At 44.1% G+C, this 16,819-nt stretch overlaps 1 protein-coding gene across 1 annotated transcript in view; it reads right to left on the bottom strand.

Annotated features, from left to right (window-relative positions):
* The window catches only part of C3 (complement C3), a 35,439-nt gene extending 28,182 nt beyond the window's left edge, over positions 1 to 7,257 (bottom strand). The window contains exons 1-6 of the mRNA XM_051971741.1: positions 7,131 to 7,257; positions 6,070 to 6,262; positions 2,005 to 2,176; positions 1,767 to 1,837; positions 1,358 to 1,452; positions 678 to 760 (exon numbers count right to left, since the gene is read on the bottom strand). Of these exons, the coding sequence (XP_051827701.1) occupies positions 678 to 760; positions 1,358 to 1,452; positions 1,767 to 1,837; positions 2,005 to 2,176; positions 6,070 to 6,262; positions 7,131 to 7,192 (676 nt within the window). The 5' untranslated portion in view covers positions 7,193 to 7,257. The remainder of the gene's footprint in view (positions 1 to 677; positions 761 to 1,357; positions 1,453 to 1,766; positions 1,838 to 2,004; positions 2,177 to 6,069; positions 6,263 to 7,130) is intronic.
* Between the last annotated feature and the right edge of the window lie 9,562 nt (positions 7,258 to 16,819).

The following is a 16,819-nucleotide window of genomic DNA, read 5'->3' as shown; positions in this document are numbered from 1 at the left end:
TGAGCATGAAAGGAAGAACCTGGTGGGACATTCTGCTATTATATCCCAGAGACTGGGGCCCTTTCTACCTAGCTCGGTATGTGTTTATCCTCCATGTATTTGTGTCTCCTGGTTCCCCCATCAAACTGTGAGCTTCCAGAGGGCAGGGATTGACTAATTTTTCTGTTTGTCTTCCCAAAGATTAGTTCAGTGCTTGACACTTAGTAGGTGCTTAATAAATGCTTATTCATTTTTAAGAGAGCTAAGTCTGAGATATAGGAGAATGGGGGAAATTCTTCGGAGTCATGGGGATGGACAACCAGGCACTATTCAGAGGTCCCTGAGTAAAAGACATTGAGGGGAGACCTTCTGAGAGGTCTGTGTCAGGGTTAAGACAATGAGAAGAGAGTGGAATCCTGAAGGACAATCTTGGAGGGGGTGAACATGGTAGGGGGGTAAGAGTGGGGGAGGTCATTCAGAGGGACCCGAGGAAAAAGACAAGTGAAGGGGATACTCTAGGAGGTCTGATTTGAGGACTGGGAAGGCATTTTTTGAAGTCTAACTGATAGGAATACTAGGGGTTAAAATTGGAGGAACATCCAGAAGGATCTGAGCAACTTTCTTGGGGGACATTGGAAGAGAGGGGTATTGGGGGAAATTATAGCCCTTTCCATCTTAAATGTCCCCTATCCTCTTACCATACTCCTTCACTTCAAATTCAGCAGAGAAGGTTTTATGGGGGGAGTCATCATAATAGGCAATGATTTTCCACTGGCCCAGGCTGGAAAGGGGAAGGAGACAGAGACAAGACTGAGAGCAGCGCCCAGGGGGCGGGGATGGGGGTGGTCTGTCCTGGGGGGCACTCCCTGTGAGAAGATGATCACAGGATCACAACCGAGCAGGTCTGGAGAGGACCTCAGAAAGCTAGCCCAAATTCTTCCATTTTAATGTGAAGAAACAGGGCCCAAGAGAGATCCAGTACCTTCTTCAAAGCCACAAAGCAAGTCAGGAGCAGATGCCCCGAGTCTGTGTCCTGGACTTTGTTTTTATTCCCTCCCTCTGCCTGTCGCTAACTGAAGTACCTCAGGAACAGGTTAGTTGCACATGGAATAGACCCAAATCAGGGTGCGGAGTGGATGACCAGGAGAAAAGCTGAAGCCCTAAAAGACTTCCCTCAGCGGTCTGTCCATCAAGCAGCGTAGACACCCCCCAAACACAGACAGACAGACAGACACACACACACACTATGTACACAGACACAGACAGACAGATACACACACACACACAAAGATTAGTTCAAGCAAAGATAAAGGATGGGAGAGTACACAGGGCTACAGCACATCCTGCCCGCCTGCAGGACTTGGGCCAGGCTACCTACGTGACAAGCTCAGGAATGTTCCAGGACTGGCTCAGTATACCATTCTTGTTCTGAGAGGACAGTGGGTCCTTCTTGATAATGACATCATCTGGAGTCTGTGGACAAGAGCTTGGGGTAGGAGGGGGTCCCTTCAGCCCCGAGCTCTAGGCCCCTTCTCTACCAATATGCGTGTCCACGAGTCTGTGTATGTGGTGACTGTCCATTCATTGTCTAGGTCTGTGTGTGGTGTGGGAGGGGGTGTCTGAGAATATGGATGTATAGTTCTATATCCACAGGTGCACAAGTCCAAGGCTATGAGTGTTGGGGGCCTGGGGGTCCATAAAGGACTGTGTTTCTGTGTATGTGCCAGTGTGTGTGTGTGTGTGTGTGTGTGTGTGTGTGTGTGTGTGTGTGTCCTGGGCCCCATTACCTGGATGCTGACAGTCAGAGTTTTGGCCAGAGGCTGAAGCTTGTGGCCCACGGTGAAGATCCGGTACAGAACTGGAAAGGGGAAGGAGAGAGGGGCTCCTGAGGGCTGCTGACCACTCCTGGTGCACCAACGGAGGAGGGGGAGCCCTGCTTGGGAGCCCTGGCTCAGCACTGCTGCAAAGCCAATGGGGCCTAGAGGGGCTGACCTTCCCCCTCGAGCCCACTGGGCTGGGGCGTACCTGTGGAGCCAGGTGTGTAGATGGTTTTGTCCGTCTGGATGAACAGGTAGCCGCTGTGGAAAGTCACCATCACTACCTTCTCTACCTTCTCGTTGTTAAACTTGGCCACGATGTTGATGAACTGATGCCCTTTGAGGAGCTGGCCCTTGTTCTGAAAGTTCTGGGCTGGGATCTGGAAAGGAGGGGAGGTAGGGCAGTAGCTCAGTGACCTGGCCATCTGCCAACATACTCTTCGCCCTCCCTGGTCTTGTTCCCAGGAGGTTGTCTGAGCTCAGCTCAAGTTCTTCCTCCTCCAGGAAGTCCTCCCTGATGGTATCAGGCTCTTTCTTGACCTAGAAAGGTCCCCCAATCCACAGATCTTTCCTGAAATCTACTGAGTTCATGGTCTCAGGCTCTACTTGGTTGAGGGGAGGGAAAGGAGCAGGTTCATTTCTGCTTGGAAAGTCTACTGGGAGAAGTTCAAGTTGTAGGAAGCCATTAGGTCACAGATAAATTATTATGGATGAGATGGTTATTAATAATTGTAATTATTAATCAATAACGTAATTATAATGGCTTTTTTCCATAGGATTTAAAATTTACAGCAGAGTGAGACCATTGAACTGAACTGAATTCACAAAGCATTTTCCTCAGCCAAATCTATTGTAGTATAGATAGAACAAGTATTATTAAACATAGGACCAGAAATCTAGACATGGAAGAGACCTTGAAGTCATCAGTCATTTTACAGATAGGGAAACAGAGGGTCAAACAGGTCAAAGTCCTATATGTCCCTTGAGAGCAAACTGAAAAAGCTTAGGCCATCTTCTAGACAACAAGCCCTTCAAACATTTGAAGTTATCTTTTACGTTCTGTCTTTTCTTCTCTGGGCTAAAAATTTCTTCCAAGGAATTAACAAGCTCTTCAACATCCTGAATGCCTTGCTCTGGACACTCTCCAAATATTGACTCTGAATGACAAAGCCAGAAATCCAAAAAATCTTCACTGGCACAAACATTGGACAAATAAATATAGTTTTAGACAGGTGTCATGTTGTAGATAGCAGAGAAAAAGCTGGCCTGGAAGAAAAAGCTGGATTCAAATTCTACCTCTGACACATATTAACTATGTGTTAATCCAGGGATGTGCCGAAGGCAGCTCTGAATAGTTATAACTTGAGTTCCAGGACTTGGTTTGTTGGTTTTTGGTTGTCAAGACATAGGAAGTGGGGGCAGCTAATTGGTGTAGCAGATAGAGTGCTGGGCCTGAGGTTAGGAAAATTCATCATCAGGCTCAGATACTTCCTAGCTGTGTGACATTGGCCAAGTCACTTAACCCTATTTGCCTCAGTTTCCTCATCTGTAAAAGGAACTGGGGAAGGAAATGGTAAACCACTCCAGTTCCTTGTCAGGAAAACCCCAAAGGAGGTCACAGAGGCAGATATGACTTGTTACAAAAACTTAAGAATATATTAATAATTCAGATTAAACTTTAAAATGTGCCCTACTTAGGTTTGGGGAAATTGTTCAACATTTACCAGCATAACGCTCCAAGATCTTTAACCTCTTCATACCTCTAGCCAACTCTAAAACTCTTCCTTTACAAAGGAGTAGAAGAAAACAAAGCTAATAGAGGAAATTTCCTTACCTCAGTTCCTCACTCTGAAGAAATAACCCATCTAAACCAATATAATTCAAATGTAATTTTATACTTGGGACCAAAAAAATCAACTGTACAAATACAAGATAGGGTAACTGAGTTTGCCTGGAAAAATCCAGGTGTTTTATTGGATAGCAAACTAAGTCTGAGTAAATAGTGTGATTATGGCAGCTAGAAAACGAATCTTTGTCTGTACTGATAAGATTAATGACCAAGACCAGGATGGGGTTTGCCTTACTCTCCTCTGCCCTGGTCAGAGGCCACATGTGGAGTATTATATTTAGTCTTGATTGCCACATTTTAGGAAAGATTTTAATAAACTGGAGAACTTTCAGAAGAAGGCAAACGAGATAATGAAAAAGCTTTTCATTTTTAGTCATTTCTGACTCTTGAGAGTGAAGGAGCTGGTTTAGGGCAAACAAGGGTTGTTTTTGTCCTTCATTCCCAAAGAGGACCGTGACCTCAGGAAGGTGATACTATGACATGCAAGTGAATTGGATTTAAGTGAGGTCACCTGCCTTCTTTCCCTTTCAGAGCCATCTGGTCTAGTGGCAAGAGATGTCAGGAAGACTAGAGATGGTCCTGGATGCAATGGGAGACCTTGGCCTGTTTAACCTAAGGTCTTTCACAGGTCTCAGTTTGACTGAGGTAATGGCCTTTCCGTGATTCAGGTTAGGTAGAAATTGAAGGAAAGAATGGCACTTAGTTAAAAAAAAATCTAAATAAAGCTGGTTAAGTGTCTGAGGCTGGATTTGAACTCAGGATGATATCTTCTGTATTCCAGGCCTGGAACTTTATCCCCTGAACTTCTTAAACTGTGGATCTCGACCCCACTTGGATTTGCATAACTGAATGTGAAGGTCATGGCATTATGGCTTATCATTAGTAAATGTTTGGGTTTTATACCGATTTAATATAATTGTATACCCCAATTATGTAAAAATTTATCGGGTGAAAAGAGATCATGTGTGGAAAATGTTTAAGAAACCCTGCCCTAAATCACCTAGCTGCCCTGAAAAATCTTTAAGACCATGCATATCACATTAGGCTTGTTTCAAGGGACTGGAGAGTCTTAAGAAGATGAAAATTTAAGGGGATTGTAGAGGTTGTTTTCAATTATTTGAAGGGATGAGATGTTAAAGAGGTTCAGATTGGGTCAGCTGGGTCCCAGAAAGCAGAAGTGGAGTCAATGGGAAGTTACAAAGAAAGATATTTAAACTCAACTTAAGGATGGGCTTCCCCCTTATTGGAGATCCTCGAGAAAGCTTGGAATGAACAACCATTTGTCAGCTAGGGGAGAGAAGGGACTCTGGTTCAGGTAGAGTGAGGAGCTTCTGCAATTCTACAAAATATCTAGATTTTTTTTTTTTTTGAGAGGAACTACTGTCTAGCCAAACTCTTTAAGGCTGAACTGATTTGTATTTTTTTTTTTAACTCAAGCGCAAGACTTCACATTTATTAATAAATTAATAAATTTTAATAAATAAATAATATAATAATATAAATAAATATAAATAATTAATAGATTTTCTTTTGATTGGACTTGGTCCAATAATCTATCTTGCCAAGAGATCTTCCCCTCTTAGCTAATTAACTTCCCCTCTTAATTTTGTGCTCTCTGCAATTTGGTATGTATAGTTTAAAGGCATTCTGAATGGGACTGGAAGGCACTGGAAATCCTAGAAGGAGAGAACAATATAACAGAAATAACTGCTGAACTAAACACCAAAAGTTTAGACTAGTTTCACTTCTGTCCCCTTGATAACTGTATGCACTCCAGCAAACCATTCTTTTGACCTCAGTTTCTTGGTCTGTAAATTGGTTAGTATTGCATTTAAAGGTTTGCAAAGCCTCTTTTATGTTATCTCATTGGAACTCACAACAACCGCATGAGGAGTAATATGATTATTATTAGGAGTAATAATATTACTATTATCTACATTTTAAAGATTATGTGAGAAGTAATATTATTATTAGGAGTAATAATATTATTATTACCTACAGTTTACAGATTAAGTGAGGAGTAATATTATTATTATTAGGAGTAATAATATTATTATTACCTACATTTTACACATTAAGTGAGGAGTAATATTATTATTATTATTATTAGGAGTAACAATATTATTATTATCTACATTTCACAGATTAAATGCCTTGTTTAGGATCACATAGTAGGAAGTATCTGACCAAATTCAGGTCTTCCTGACTGCAAGTCCAGTACTCTGCCCACTGAACTGGCTAGCTGCCCCTGTAAGGAGGGGCTTGACTGGACGATCTGTAAGACCCCTTCTGAGTTTGAGATTGTAGCATTCTGATGGTGGGTCGTGTCTGGGACAGTCAGAGAAGACTTTGGGTAGATTTCATGTATGGACTAGGACAGTTGGACGGGGACTGGAGATTGCTCACAAGGAGCCTGATACCTACCTTCACTGTCATGGTGCTCAGGTAATTATTGGCATTGTTCAGTGTGATTTTCTCTGAATAAAGGACTTGCTTCTTCTGAGGGAAGTCGTGGATGGCGACCTCAACAGGTAAGTCACCTGCTGCCCCATGAGCCTCCAGGACCAGCTGCTCCTCAGTTTCCACTTTCATAAGATTGGGAGTAAGCAGGATGTAGCTGACAGGGGGTTGGATAAGGGAAAGAAGTCTTTGTTAGCCCTGACAGCCAGTGCCCACTGAATCCCTATCTGTCAGGGTTGAGATAGTTCCAACGTAAGGGGCTGAAGAAGGCAGTTACTGAGAGCTCTCCTGGAAGAAGACCTCATTAGTGCTAGGCTGTAAGATCTATGTTCTTTTTTTTTTCTTAAAGCTTTTTATTTTCAAAATGTATACATAGATAATTTTCAACATTCTCCCTTACAAAACCTTGTTCTAAATTTTCTCCCTCCCTTCCCCTCACCCCCTCCTCCAATATATGTTAAACATGTACAATTCTATACAAGATCTATGTTCTTGACAATTCTTGGCTCTATCTCTGGGATCACCATGCAATCTGATGCCATCCTCTCAGCCCCTTCTTTTTCTGCACTCTATGGATGTCCCCAAACTCCATAGACATCTGGGTCCCACAGATGTCTCTGGGATCCTCCAACTGTCTCCCAAATTCTAGACTCGCTCATCATGTCCCTGTGGCTGCCCACATTCCATAAATCTTACGTGTCTTCCAACTTCTAAGGCCCAAGAGCTCTTACCTGGATTCTATAAACTTATTTTTTAAAAGTTTGATAACTATATTGCCAGATAATTGGTTATTATAATCAATATATTATATATTATATCAATATAATCTCAGAACAATCCAATGTGTTCTGAGAAGGGGTCTTTAGGCTTCACCATACTTCCAAATGAGTCCAGAACCCCTAATGGCAGCATTCCTTAATCCCACACATCCTAGGCTCCCAGGGCCCCCTAGCTCAATGCACAAAATCTCCGTAGATCTAGAGCCCCCAGGGAGGAAGTTGGGAGGAAGGTTCCCCACTACTCACAGTGGATCCCCTTGAACCAGGGTCACACAGCTCAGAGCCAGCAGGACAGCCACGGGTCCCATAGCTCTGGACTGGAACTGAGAGCAGGACAGACAGGAGCAGCTGGGGGAGAAGAGGGAGAGGGAGAGGGAAGGGAGTAAGCAGATGCCCAGAGGTGGCTTCTTATCCTGAGGCTCAGAGACTGCCCCCCAAGCCCTCCCCTGGGAGGGGCGGGCCTGGGGGATTTCTCAATCTGGGATAGTCCCTGTTCAACCAAGGGGAGGGCCGGAACTCTTTGTTTCCTTCTTCATTTGTCTGAGTTTTAACTCTTCTGAAGGGTTCAAGGCCAGGTCGTGGAGAACAGGGTATTAACCATCCTGAACAGCTGCTTGATTAATCTCACACATCTGTATTAATATGCCTGTACATCTGCATTAATGAGTCCACACAAGTGTGTTCACTTCACAAGTCTGTATTAATCCATCCAATTGACTATTAATGGACCTATTTTATAGATCAGGAAAGAAACAGCCAATGAAGGTAAGGAAATTACCTGCCCTCTGTCACCCAATCAGTTAAATGTGGCCCTGAGCCTATACTGTCAATCAAGTAGCCTCACTATAGTGGAACTAGACCAGACAGGAGGGCGGAGGACCAGGTTCAAATTAAACTCTGCCCCTTACCACCTCCACGCCTTTGGGCGAATCACCATTTTAGGGCTTCATTTTCCTTTTCCGCCAGAGTCCCGGGACTGCACAATGAGGAATTTAGATAAAATGATCCCCAAGGTTCCTTCAGCTTCTAACCTCAAGAATGCTTACATAAGGTATGGCCGGGATTCTGAAGTGAGCCTAATTCTTTCCTCTCTCTGTCTCTCTCTCTCCAATCGGGATTAAGTTTCTGAGGCCAAAATTGGGTGCTCTAGCCACTCACCACCTAGTGACTGACCCCTCCCTTCTTCTCCCCCTCCTCCTCTTTTCCCTCTCCTCCTCCAAAAATCCTTTTCAAGGCCCCTGGAATGGAAAAAATATGGGTAAGTAGGTGGGGGAGTAAGAAAAAGAAGAGGGTCTCTTGAGTGCTGGACACTGAGATCTGAGCCCTAGAATCTATAACCTGTGGCTACGTTGTAACATTAGGACCGAAGCCTTGTGTCTCCTGTCTCCCTTCTCTCCCCTCTCCTCCCTTACTGCAGCTCCAGGTCTTGTTATCAACTGGGATGGGGAGATGGAAGATGGGAGATGGGAAAAGGTGGGGGATGGGAGATAGAAGGGGGTGGAAGATGGGAGTGGGGAGATGGGAGGAAGGATGAGGAGATGGAAGATGGGAAGGGGTGAGGGATGGGAGATGGGAGGAGGGATGAGAAGATGGGAGATGGGAAGGGATGAGGGATGGGAGATGGGAGGAGGGATGGGAGGTGGGACGTGGGGAAATGGGAGATGACAGGGGGATGGGAGATGGGAAGGCGAGGCATTGTAATGTAAGCTTAGTGAGGACAGGGACTAAGCAGTTAGCCTAATGCTTGGCTCAAAGACACTTGATACATGATTATTAAATTGAATGGAGTGGAATTAATTGGCACACATGGCAGCCTTTCCCAGTATTGCCATCCTCACTGCACTTGTTGATGCTGATTTCTCCAGCTCTTGAAGTAGGTAGTGAGCAATAACTCTAGGGGAGAGTAATTAATTTGCAGCCATGTCTGAGCGTCTCAATTCCCTCAACCAAAAAACCCAGCCACCCCCCAGCACCACTTCCTCCAAACCTCCCTGCCCCCTCTGCTCTAGGGGAATTCTGGCTTAGTTTCTCGGTAAGCCCCACCCCTTTCTTGGCACTGATTTAGGCTGGCAGAGGAATGGAAAGATTAGGAGAAAACAAGCCTGACCTCCATCTCCCCCCTCCAGGTATTACAACATGGTGCCTTTGAGGGGAAAGGGGACAGAGAGCTCTAGCTGACCATTCCAGACAGGAAAGCACTGAGTGATCATTTTGGCCTCTTAGAAACTGGGATTGAGAGAGAAGGCACTTGCTTGAAAAGTCATTTAGCAAATCATGTTTGATTCCTAAACCAGGTTTCCTTATATCACAAGGAATACACTCATGACTCTCAAACAGAGGGGCAGAGGAGAGAGGGAATGAGGGAGGAAAATTTACCTTGGGGGGAGAGAGACAGCAGGAAGAAAAAAAAAAGAAACTCCAAAAGAGCCTTCTCTTGTGATGACCACGTTAGCACCTTGAATACCTTAGAGTCAGAATAAGCAAAAGTCCTTAATCTTTATTCTTGGTCATTAGGGGTGGAAGTGAACAGGATGGAAGCACCTCCTTCCTCCTCTACTGCCAAAGTGACTGGGGCTAGTCTTAATCCACCACCTAGTCCCTCCGACAATTTTCTGTATACACCAATCATCAAGCCAGCACAGGATAGTGGGAAAGGCCATTCCCCAAGCACATGCCCATAGAGTATTGTCCAATTGGTAATTAGCCCCAAGTGCTTCAACCAACCTCAGTGCAACAACTCAAGAGCATCAGCCCATTACAACTCCCGCTTTCTTTTCTTTTAGAACACAAGTGGTCACACCATCCCTGACTTCTCAGGAAAGGAGGTAAAAACACTGAAAAGGAGGTGATCATGCACCCCCAATTTCTCAGGAAGGGAGATGAAAAGCCCCAAAGGGAAGTGGGGATTGCTAGCGGGTTTCTGGGTTGAAGGGTCTTATTAGAAACAGGTATGCACAAAACATCAGCATGGGAGGAATTACACAAGCACATAGCAATAACGCACAGGCCATTAGTGATGACTCCCCCCACAGCCAGTGCAGGCTCAATGTGGTGCAACAAACATGAATTGTACATGCAAGTAGTTATATAACAAACAATATAAATCAACATGGTGTTGTAAAAGATTTCCAGGAGTCCTAGAAGGAGAGTATGTAAACAACAGTCAAACATATGCCTTCTTCAGCAGCCAAGAGATAGTCCAAAACCAATCTATTGCCCATTGCTTCACATGTCAGGGAATGCAATGATCTCCACAAGTTTTTGAAGTCCTGCAACAGTCTTTTTATGTGTTAGGGAATCCGATGATTCCTGCAGATTTTGAAGTTTCGCAGCAGTCTTATCATGTCTCAGAGAATCCAATGATTCCTGAGGGTTTTGAAGTCCAACAATTTTTGATGTCCATGAGTCAAACGCCAAAACTGCCATACTCTTTCAGTGGTGGGCACAATCAGCAACAGAACCACCCAATGTTTCTTGGGTCTTCTCCTTCATTTCAAGGGTCTGCTCCATCTCTCTCTGATGGACAAGGAGAATACAACTCATTGGCACCAATCTGATTCCTTCTCCACCTGTGGAGATGCAAGCAAACCTTCTCCCCCAAGCAGTTAACCTATCTGGTCCCTTCCATTCACCACTTTCTGGGTCTCTCCACATCACATGGCGATTATCTAAAGATAGTGGAGCTGCTCGTACTGGATACTACCCTTGTGGTGGGTTATAAAACCTGTCTGCCGGAGCCAGTGCATCTATTTCAAAAATCAAGAAATTAATAGTATAAAGAGCTAGATTTAGAAGTTCTCTAGGGTTACCTGTGGGTCCCCTTTCTTTTGTTTTTGGAGGAGCATCTTAATGTCTCTGTTTCTCCTTTCTACTCTTGCCCGTCCTTGAGGATTAAAGAGTATGCCAGTGGTGTGTAAAATCTTATACTGTGCACAAAAGTGTGCAAAATGTTTAGAAGTATATGCAGGTCCATTGTCTGTTTTTATTGCTTATGGCACACCCATAATGGCAAATCTTGTGTGAGGAATTCAGTGACCACTCAGGCTGTCTCTTTTGCTGCTGGTATTGCAAAAGTGAATCCTGAAAAGGTGTCTACCACAATGTGGATAAAAGACAGACAACCAAAAGATTTATAATGGGTCACATCCATTTGCCAAATTTCACTGAGTCTCAAACCATGAGGGTTTTTCCCTGGAGGCAGTGCAGGAGCGTGGAAAGAAGGCAAGCTGTACAGGCTTTTACTATGCTCCTAGCTTCCTCTCTTGTTATTCCAAATTGCAAACATAAAGCTTGAGCAGCCTGATGTTATTTAAAATGAGATTCTTCAGCTTCTTGTAATAAAGGAATATTGTCCAACATAGTTAGAAGGCTATCTGACTTTGAATTAGCATCAAAAATAGGACCTGGAAGTCCACTATGAGAGTGGACATGCAAGATATAAATCTTACCTAGATGCTTTCTTACTTGCTCTTGAAGCTCCTTAAAGAGCTGGTATATATTGGAAGCTACAAATTTTATTTGGGCTGTAGCAATTTTGCACCACACCTACTGCATAGGCTGATTCAGATATTATATTTATGTCTCCTGGATAATAAGTAAGAGCTAGAATGATTGCATACAATTCATTCTGCTGAGTGGACTGAAAAAGAGTTCTGACTACTCTCTTTATAGTCCAGTTATCTTTAATGGAGACTGGGGTGTAAAATTTGGAGCCATGGCTAATAAAATTTGCCCTCTGGTATGGTTTCACAGCATACATTAATTTGTGCATTAGTATGAAAAGGTGTATATCTTGTCAGGTCTTATCCCAGATAATTGTACTACTCGCTTAATGGCCTTTAATAAAATTCTAGCCACGAGCACTGGATAGGGAATAAGGCTTTGTTCTGGTTGTATTGGGAGGTTCACCCATTCTATCACACTGTCTCCTTGTCAACTTTTCTCAAAGCCTCTTGAGCTGTTTTTGTAAGCTGGTATGGTGAGTTTAAAGTGCTGTCTCCCCTTAAAATGTCATATAACGGTTGTAATTGATAGGTAGTCAAGCCTAACACTGGACGTAGCCATTGGATATCTCCTATCAATTTCTGAAAGTCATTTAAGGTGTTTAACTTCTCTGTTCTTAAGGAAAGTTTTTGTACTGTAAGCACCTTAGGATATACTTCATATCCTAAATATTGAAAAGGAGCATGTCTTTGAATTTTTTCTGGAGCTATGTGCAATTTGTAGTACCTTAGTGTTTCCATGGTCTTTTGTAGACATGCTTCTAACATTTGCTTCTCAGGTGCATATCCCAATATAGCACCCATGTAATGTAAAAACATAACTTTTGGAAATGCTTTTCTTACTGGAGTAAGAGCAGCAACAACATACATTTGACACATAGTAGGGCTATTTTTCATTTCCTGTGGCAATACTGTCCATTCATATCTTTTATAAGGTTCAGCTAAATTAACGCTGGGCATTGAAAAGGCAAATCTTTTCATATCCTTCTTATCTAGAGGGATAGAATAGAAACAATTCTTAATGTCTATAACCCAAAGAGGCCATTCTCTAGGCAAATGAGTAGGAGATGGAAGTCTAGACTGAAGAGTTCCCATAGTTTCCATCTGTTCATTCACCCTTCTTAAATCAGTCAACATCCTCTATTTTCCAGATTTTTTTTTTTACAACGAACACTGGGGAATTCCAATCACTTAGAGAAGGTTGTAAGTGTCCTTGGTCAAGCTGCTTCTGTACTATATCTAATAAGGCCTGAATTTTATTGCTACCTAAGGGTCACTGTTCTATCCACACTGGTGTATCAGTTTTCCATTGGATAGGAACAGGTGAAAGTGTTGGCAGGCCTTCAACAGCAGCCCTGCCTAAAAAACAGAGGTACTCATTTTTAATACTAATTGTTGTAAAATGTCTCTTCCCCACAGATTGATGGGGAGTTTTCAACTATAAAAGGAGTAAAATGCCTGTTTCACCTTCAAAAGTCTATCTCAAAGGGGCAGCTGCTATTGATCCCTCTATGCCAGACATGTAGGTGTCTGCCTTAATCTTTGGCCAGTGACTAGGCCAGTTGGCACCTCTAATGACTGTACAATCTGCACCTGGGTCTACCAATCCTTCTAATGGTATGTCATTTATATAGATCATGAGCATAGGTCGATCAGCTGTTACAGCTGCTGTCCAGTATATTCCTGGATTTTGTGGTCTGGAGTCAGAATCTGGGTGACTATCACCAAGTTGCTTATTAGGATTCTGTATGAGTAAATCTGATGCTACTACTTCTCCTGGGTGATAAGTCACACATTGTCTACCTGTATTAGTGACTGGGATATTATCTACACATTCCCCAGTTTCCCACATTAGTGTGTGGATGGACACTGTTTTATAATACTCTCAGGAGGGGAAATGGTCAAGCCTACTGTGCCTGGAGGTAAGGGATCCATGTGCTGGAGAGGAACAGATTTCACCTCTCCATGGGGTGTCTCAATTGTCCCAGCTGCATATAACTCTATTCTCCTCAATTGTAATTCCCTTCTGCCATCAGGTTGCTTTCTGGCTGGTTGACTGTGTAATCCCCTTTTCCCATCATATGGCTTCCTGGCTGATTGGTCATGTCTGGGTACTGAACTTCTAGGCATTCTCTTTGTGCACCATTGGCTGCCATCATGCCCCAAATATTTTTTGCCTTGGTCCCTGGGGCTGGGCCCCTCATCCTGTTTCCCTGAATCAGTCTACATTCTGAGGCCCAATGGAAGCCTCTGTTGCATTTTGGACATGGGGTTTTGGGTCTTGTTCTCCCACCCTGTTTTCTCTCTCTGTCTCTATGCCAACATTGAGCTTTCAGATGCCCTACTTTACTTACATTGACAGCATTGGCAAGTCTCTCTGGAAGTCCCTTGCCAAAAGGGACCCTGTCTTCCCATGTTTGGATTTTGGGAAGTCTGCATCATAGCCTGGGTATAAAAGGTATTTGTGCCCACTGTGGCACAGCATCTTATGATCTCCTCTAAAGGAGCATCCTTGTGTAGTCCTAGTATAATTTTTCTGCAAACCTCACTAGCCTTTTCTTTAGCAAGTTGCCTTATCAAAATGTCTGTTACTGCATTTTCCCCATTAGTTCTTGTGATAGCTGTCTGCAGACATCCCACAAAATCAGCAAAGGGTTCATTTGGCTCTTGTGCAATTTTTATGAAGGGTTCATCCTTGTTGTTTTTATTGGGAAGAGAAGTCCATGCTTCGATAGCTGCAGCAGCAATTTGCTCATATGCTGTTATGGAGTAATTAATCTATACTGAAATGTCTGCATAAGAGCCTACACCTATTAGTTGGTCATAGGTGATTGGAGGATTAACTCCACTTTGACTATTTCATTGGGCTTGTATCCTACAGAGCTCACTATATTCCGAAAGCCACAAGTAGTTTTGTCCAGGTTCTAGGCATATCCTTGCTATAGATTTCCAGTCCTTAGGAGTTAAGATTTCTTAAGCCAAATTCTGTAATAACATCTTAACATAAGCTGATGTAGCCCCATAAAGAGTGTGAGCTTTTTCAGGTCGTTGAGGATTTCTATATCAAAAGGAGCATATCTTCTACTTTCTTCACCTGAAGAGTTAAACTGTTGAATCATAGGACAATGGAGTCAGAGTAGTTCCCTTGGGGGTTAGCTGGCATGAAGGGGGTGGCATCCAGGGAGGACATAGTGACACATGGGGATGGGACCTTTGCAAAGAATGCATTAAATCGCATCTGTGGCCCACCCTGGGGGTAGTGATGACATACCCAGCAGTCCTGGACACTTCCACTCCCCGCAGAGTTCCCTAGTCTGACCAAGAAGTTGTCACCCCAATAGCGAGGGCCCAGGGAGTAAGACCAGAAAAGCTGGAGAGAGAGCATCAGCAGTAGAGTCCTCATGATGATGAGGAAGGAAGGAGATTAGAGTGAGAGCCTTCTTTCTCCAGAGTTTTTCCAGGAGTCTTATGGAACAGAAACTTCAGGTCCTCAACAGACTCACAGGAGTACTCTGGGGTATCTGAAGGAGAGGTAACAGAAGCAGCATTTTTAATTCTAGAGATATGAGTCCAGCTCAGGGACCCTTCCAGTTTTACCACCGTTGGAGTGGTCAGAATGACCCTGTATGGGTCTTTCCACTTTATACCTAAAGGGTCAGATCCCAGGGGCTTCCAGGTTTTCAAATACACCAAATCACCTGGATTGATGGGGATGGGATTTGATTTGAAGCTTCTGAGGGCCTAGGTAGGTATTCATTTGCGTATTCAGAGAGTGCTTTTTGAAATGCCCTGAGCTGAGTAGCAAACTGAGTGACTCTGTGAAAGTCCTCTTCTACCAGGATGTCAGTGATTAGGAAAGGCCTCCCATACAGAAGTTCAAAAGGGCTTAATTTAATTATTTGGGGGGTGCGATTCTCACTCTAAATAGCCCCAAAGGGAGATTTTTTTATCCAGTCCTCCCGTCTCCAAACAGACTTTGGTAAGGACCTCTTAAGTGTATGATTCATTTTTTCTACCTTCCCAGAGGCTTGAGATGCCAGGCAGAGGGGAGATGGTAAGTGCCTTAGCTACTCCTTGGGTTACCTGAGAAGTGAAGGCCGGCACATTATCACTCTGTAAGGAGCTGGGCAAGACAAAGGATGGTATGATCTCCTTCAGCAAGCACTTAAGATACAGTCCTGGAAGGAAAAGCTTCCACCCCGTTTGTGAATGTGTCAGCAAATACCAGGAGCGGCTTAAAACCTCTACAAGGGGGCGTAGGCTGAAGTCTAGCTGCCAATCCTGACTAGGGTATGTGCCCTCCTCTGGACTGGCTTCAGGAGAGGTGGGGGCTTAACAGCTCCCTCAGGATTCCTGCAGACCTGTGGGATCGTTTCTCCCAGCTTGTGGCCCATGAAAACGTGTTTCACCAGGGAATGGAGAGCATTTCTCCCCAGGTATGTGGCCTGGTGGAGACCAGAGATAAGTTTCCACTGACTTGCCTCCGGGATTAAGAGGTGATCTGAGGGCGTTTGAAACCAATTAGAGGGAGAAAGGCTATAACCCCCTTTCCTCTGCAAGAACCTTTTCCTGTGGGCTATAGGAAGGAACAAAAGACTCAGGCAGTTGGGGAATTAAAGGTGCCACAGTCAGTGGTGAAAGGGCAGCAGACTTAGCAGCTAGGTCTGCCAGCCTGTTTCCCTTGGCCTGAAATGAATCTCCCCTCTGGTGCCCGTTACAGAATATGACCAAGAACTCTCTGGGTTCATGGACAGCTTGTAATAGGTGCAGAATTTCTCCTGCATGTTTAATGGGAGAGTTTTTTGCTGTCAACAAGCCCCTTTCTTTCCAAATAGCTCCATGAGCATGCAAAATATGGAAAGCATATTTGGAGTCAGTATAGATATTGACTCTCATCCCCTTCCCCAGTTCTAATGCTCTGGTTAATGCTATGAGCTCTGATTTCTGTGCAGAGATGCCAGGAGGCAGTGGCTTGGCCTCCAGGGTGCTGTGAAGAGACACCACAGCATATCCCACCTTTCTCTCCCCATTCTCGAGAAAGCTGGACTCATCTGTGAACCACTCCCATCTGGGGTCTCAAGAAGGGTGTTCTTTAAGTCAGGTCTGCTGGAGTGGACAGAGTCTATAACTTCCTCACAATTATGGACAATCTCTTCTGATTGAGAGCCGTCAGGGAGGAGAGTGGCAGGATTTAAAGTGCGACAGACTTGGAGGGACAGGTCAGGGGTATCCAGAAGAAGAACCTGGTACTTAGTGAGCCTCCCACTTGAGAGCCACTGATGCCACTTGGCTTCTAAAATGCTTTGGACTCTGTGGGAGGTTAAAACCTCTAATGGCTGACCCAGGGTCAGTTTGGAGGCTTCCTCAATTAACAGCCACTGCTCTGAGATAGGAAGGCCATCCTAAGGAGACAGAGTCCAGTTTCTTTGAAAA

This window comes from Antechinus flavipes, chromosome 1 (assembly GCF_016432865.1).
Source record: "Antechinus flavipes isolate AdamAnt ecotype Samford, QLD, Australia chromosome 1, AdamAnt_v2, whole genome shotgun sequence".
NCBI lineage: Eukaryota > Metazoa > Chordata > Mammalia > Dasyuromorphia > Dasyuridae > Antechinus > Antechinus flavipes.
Note: the sequence above shows the minus strand (reverse complement) of the source record. Positions and strands in the feature narration are given on the sequence as shown.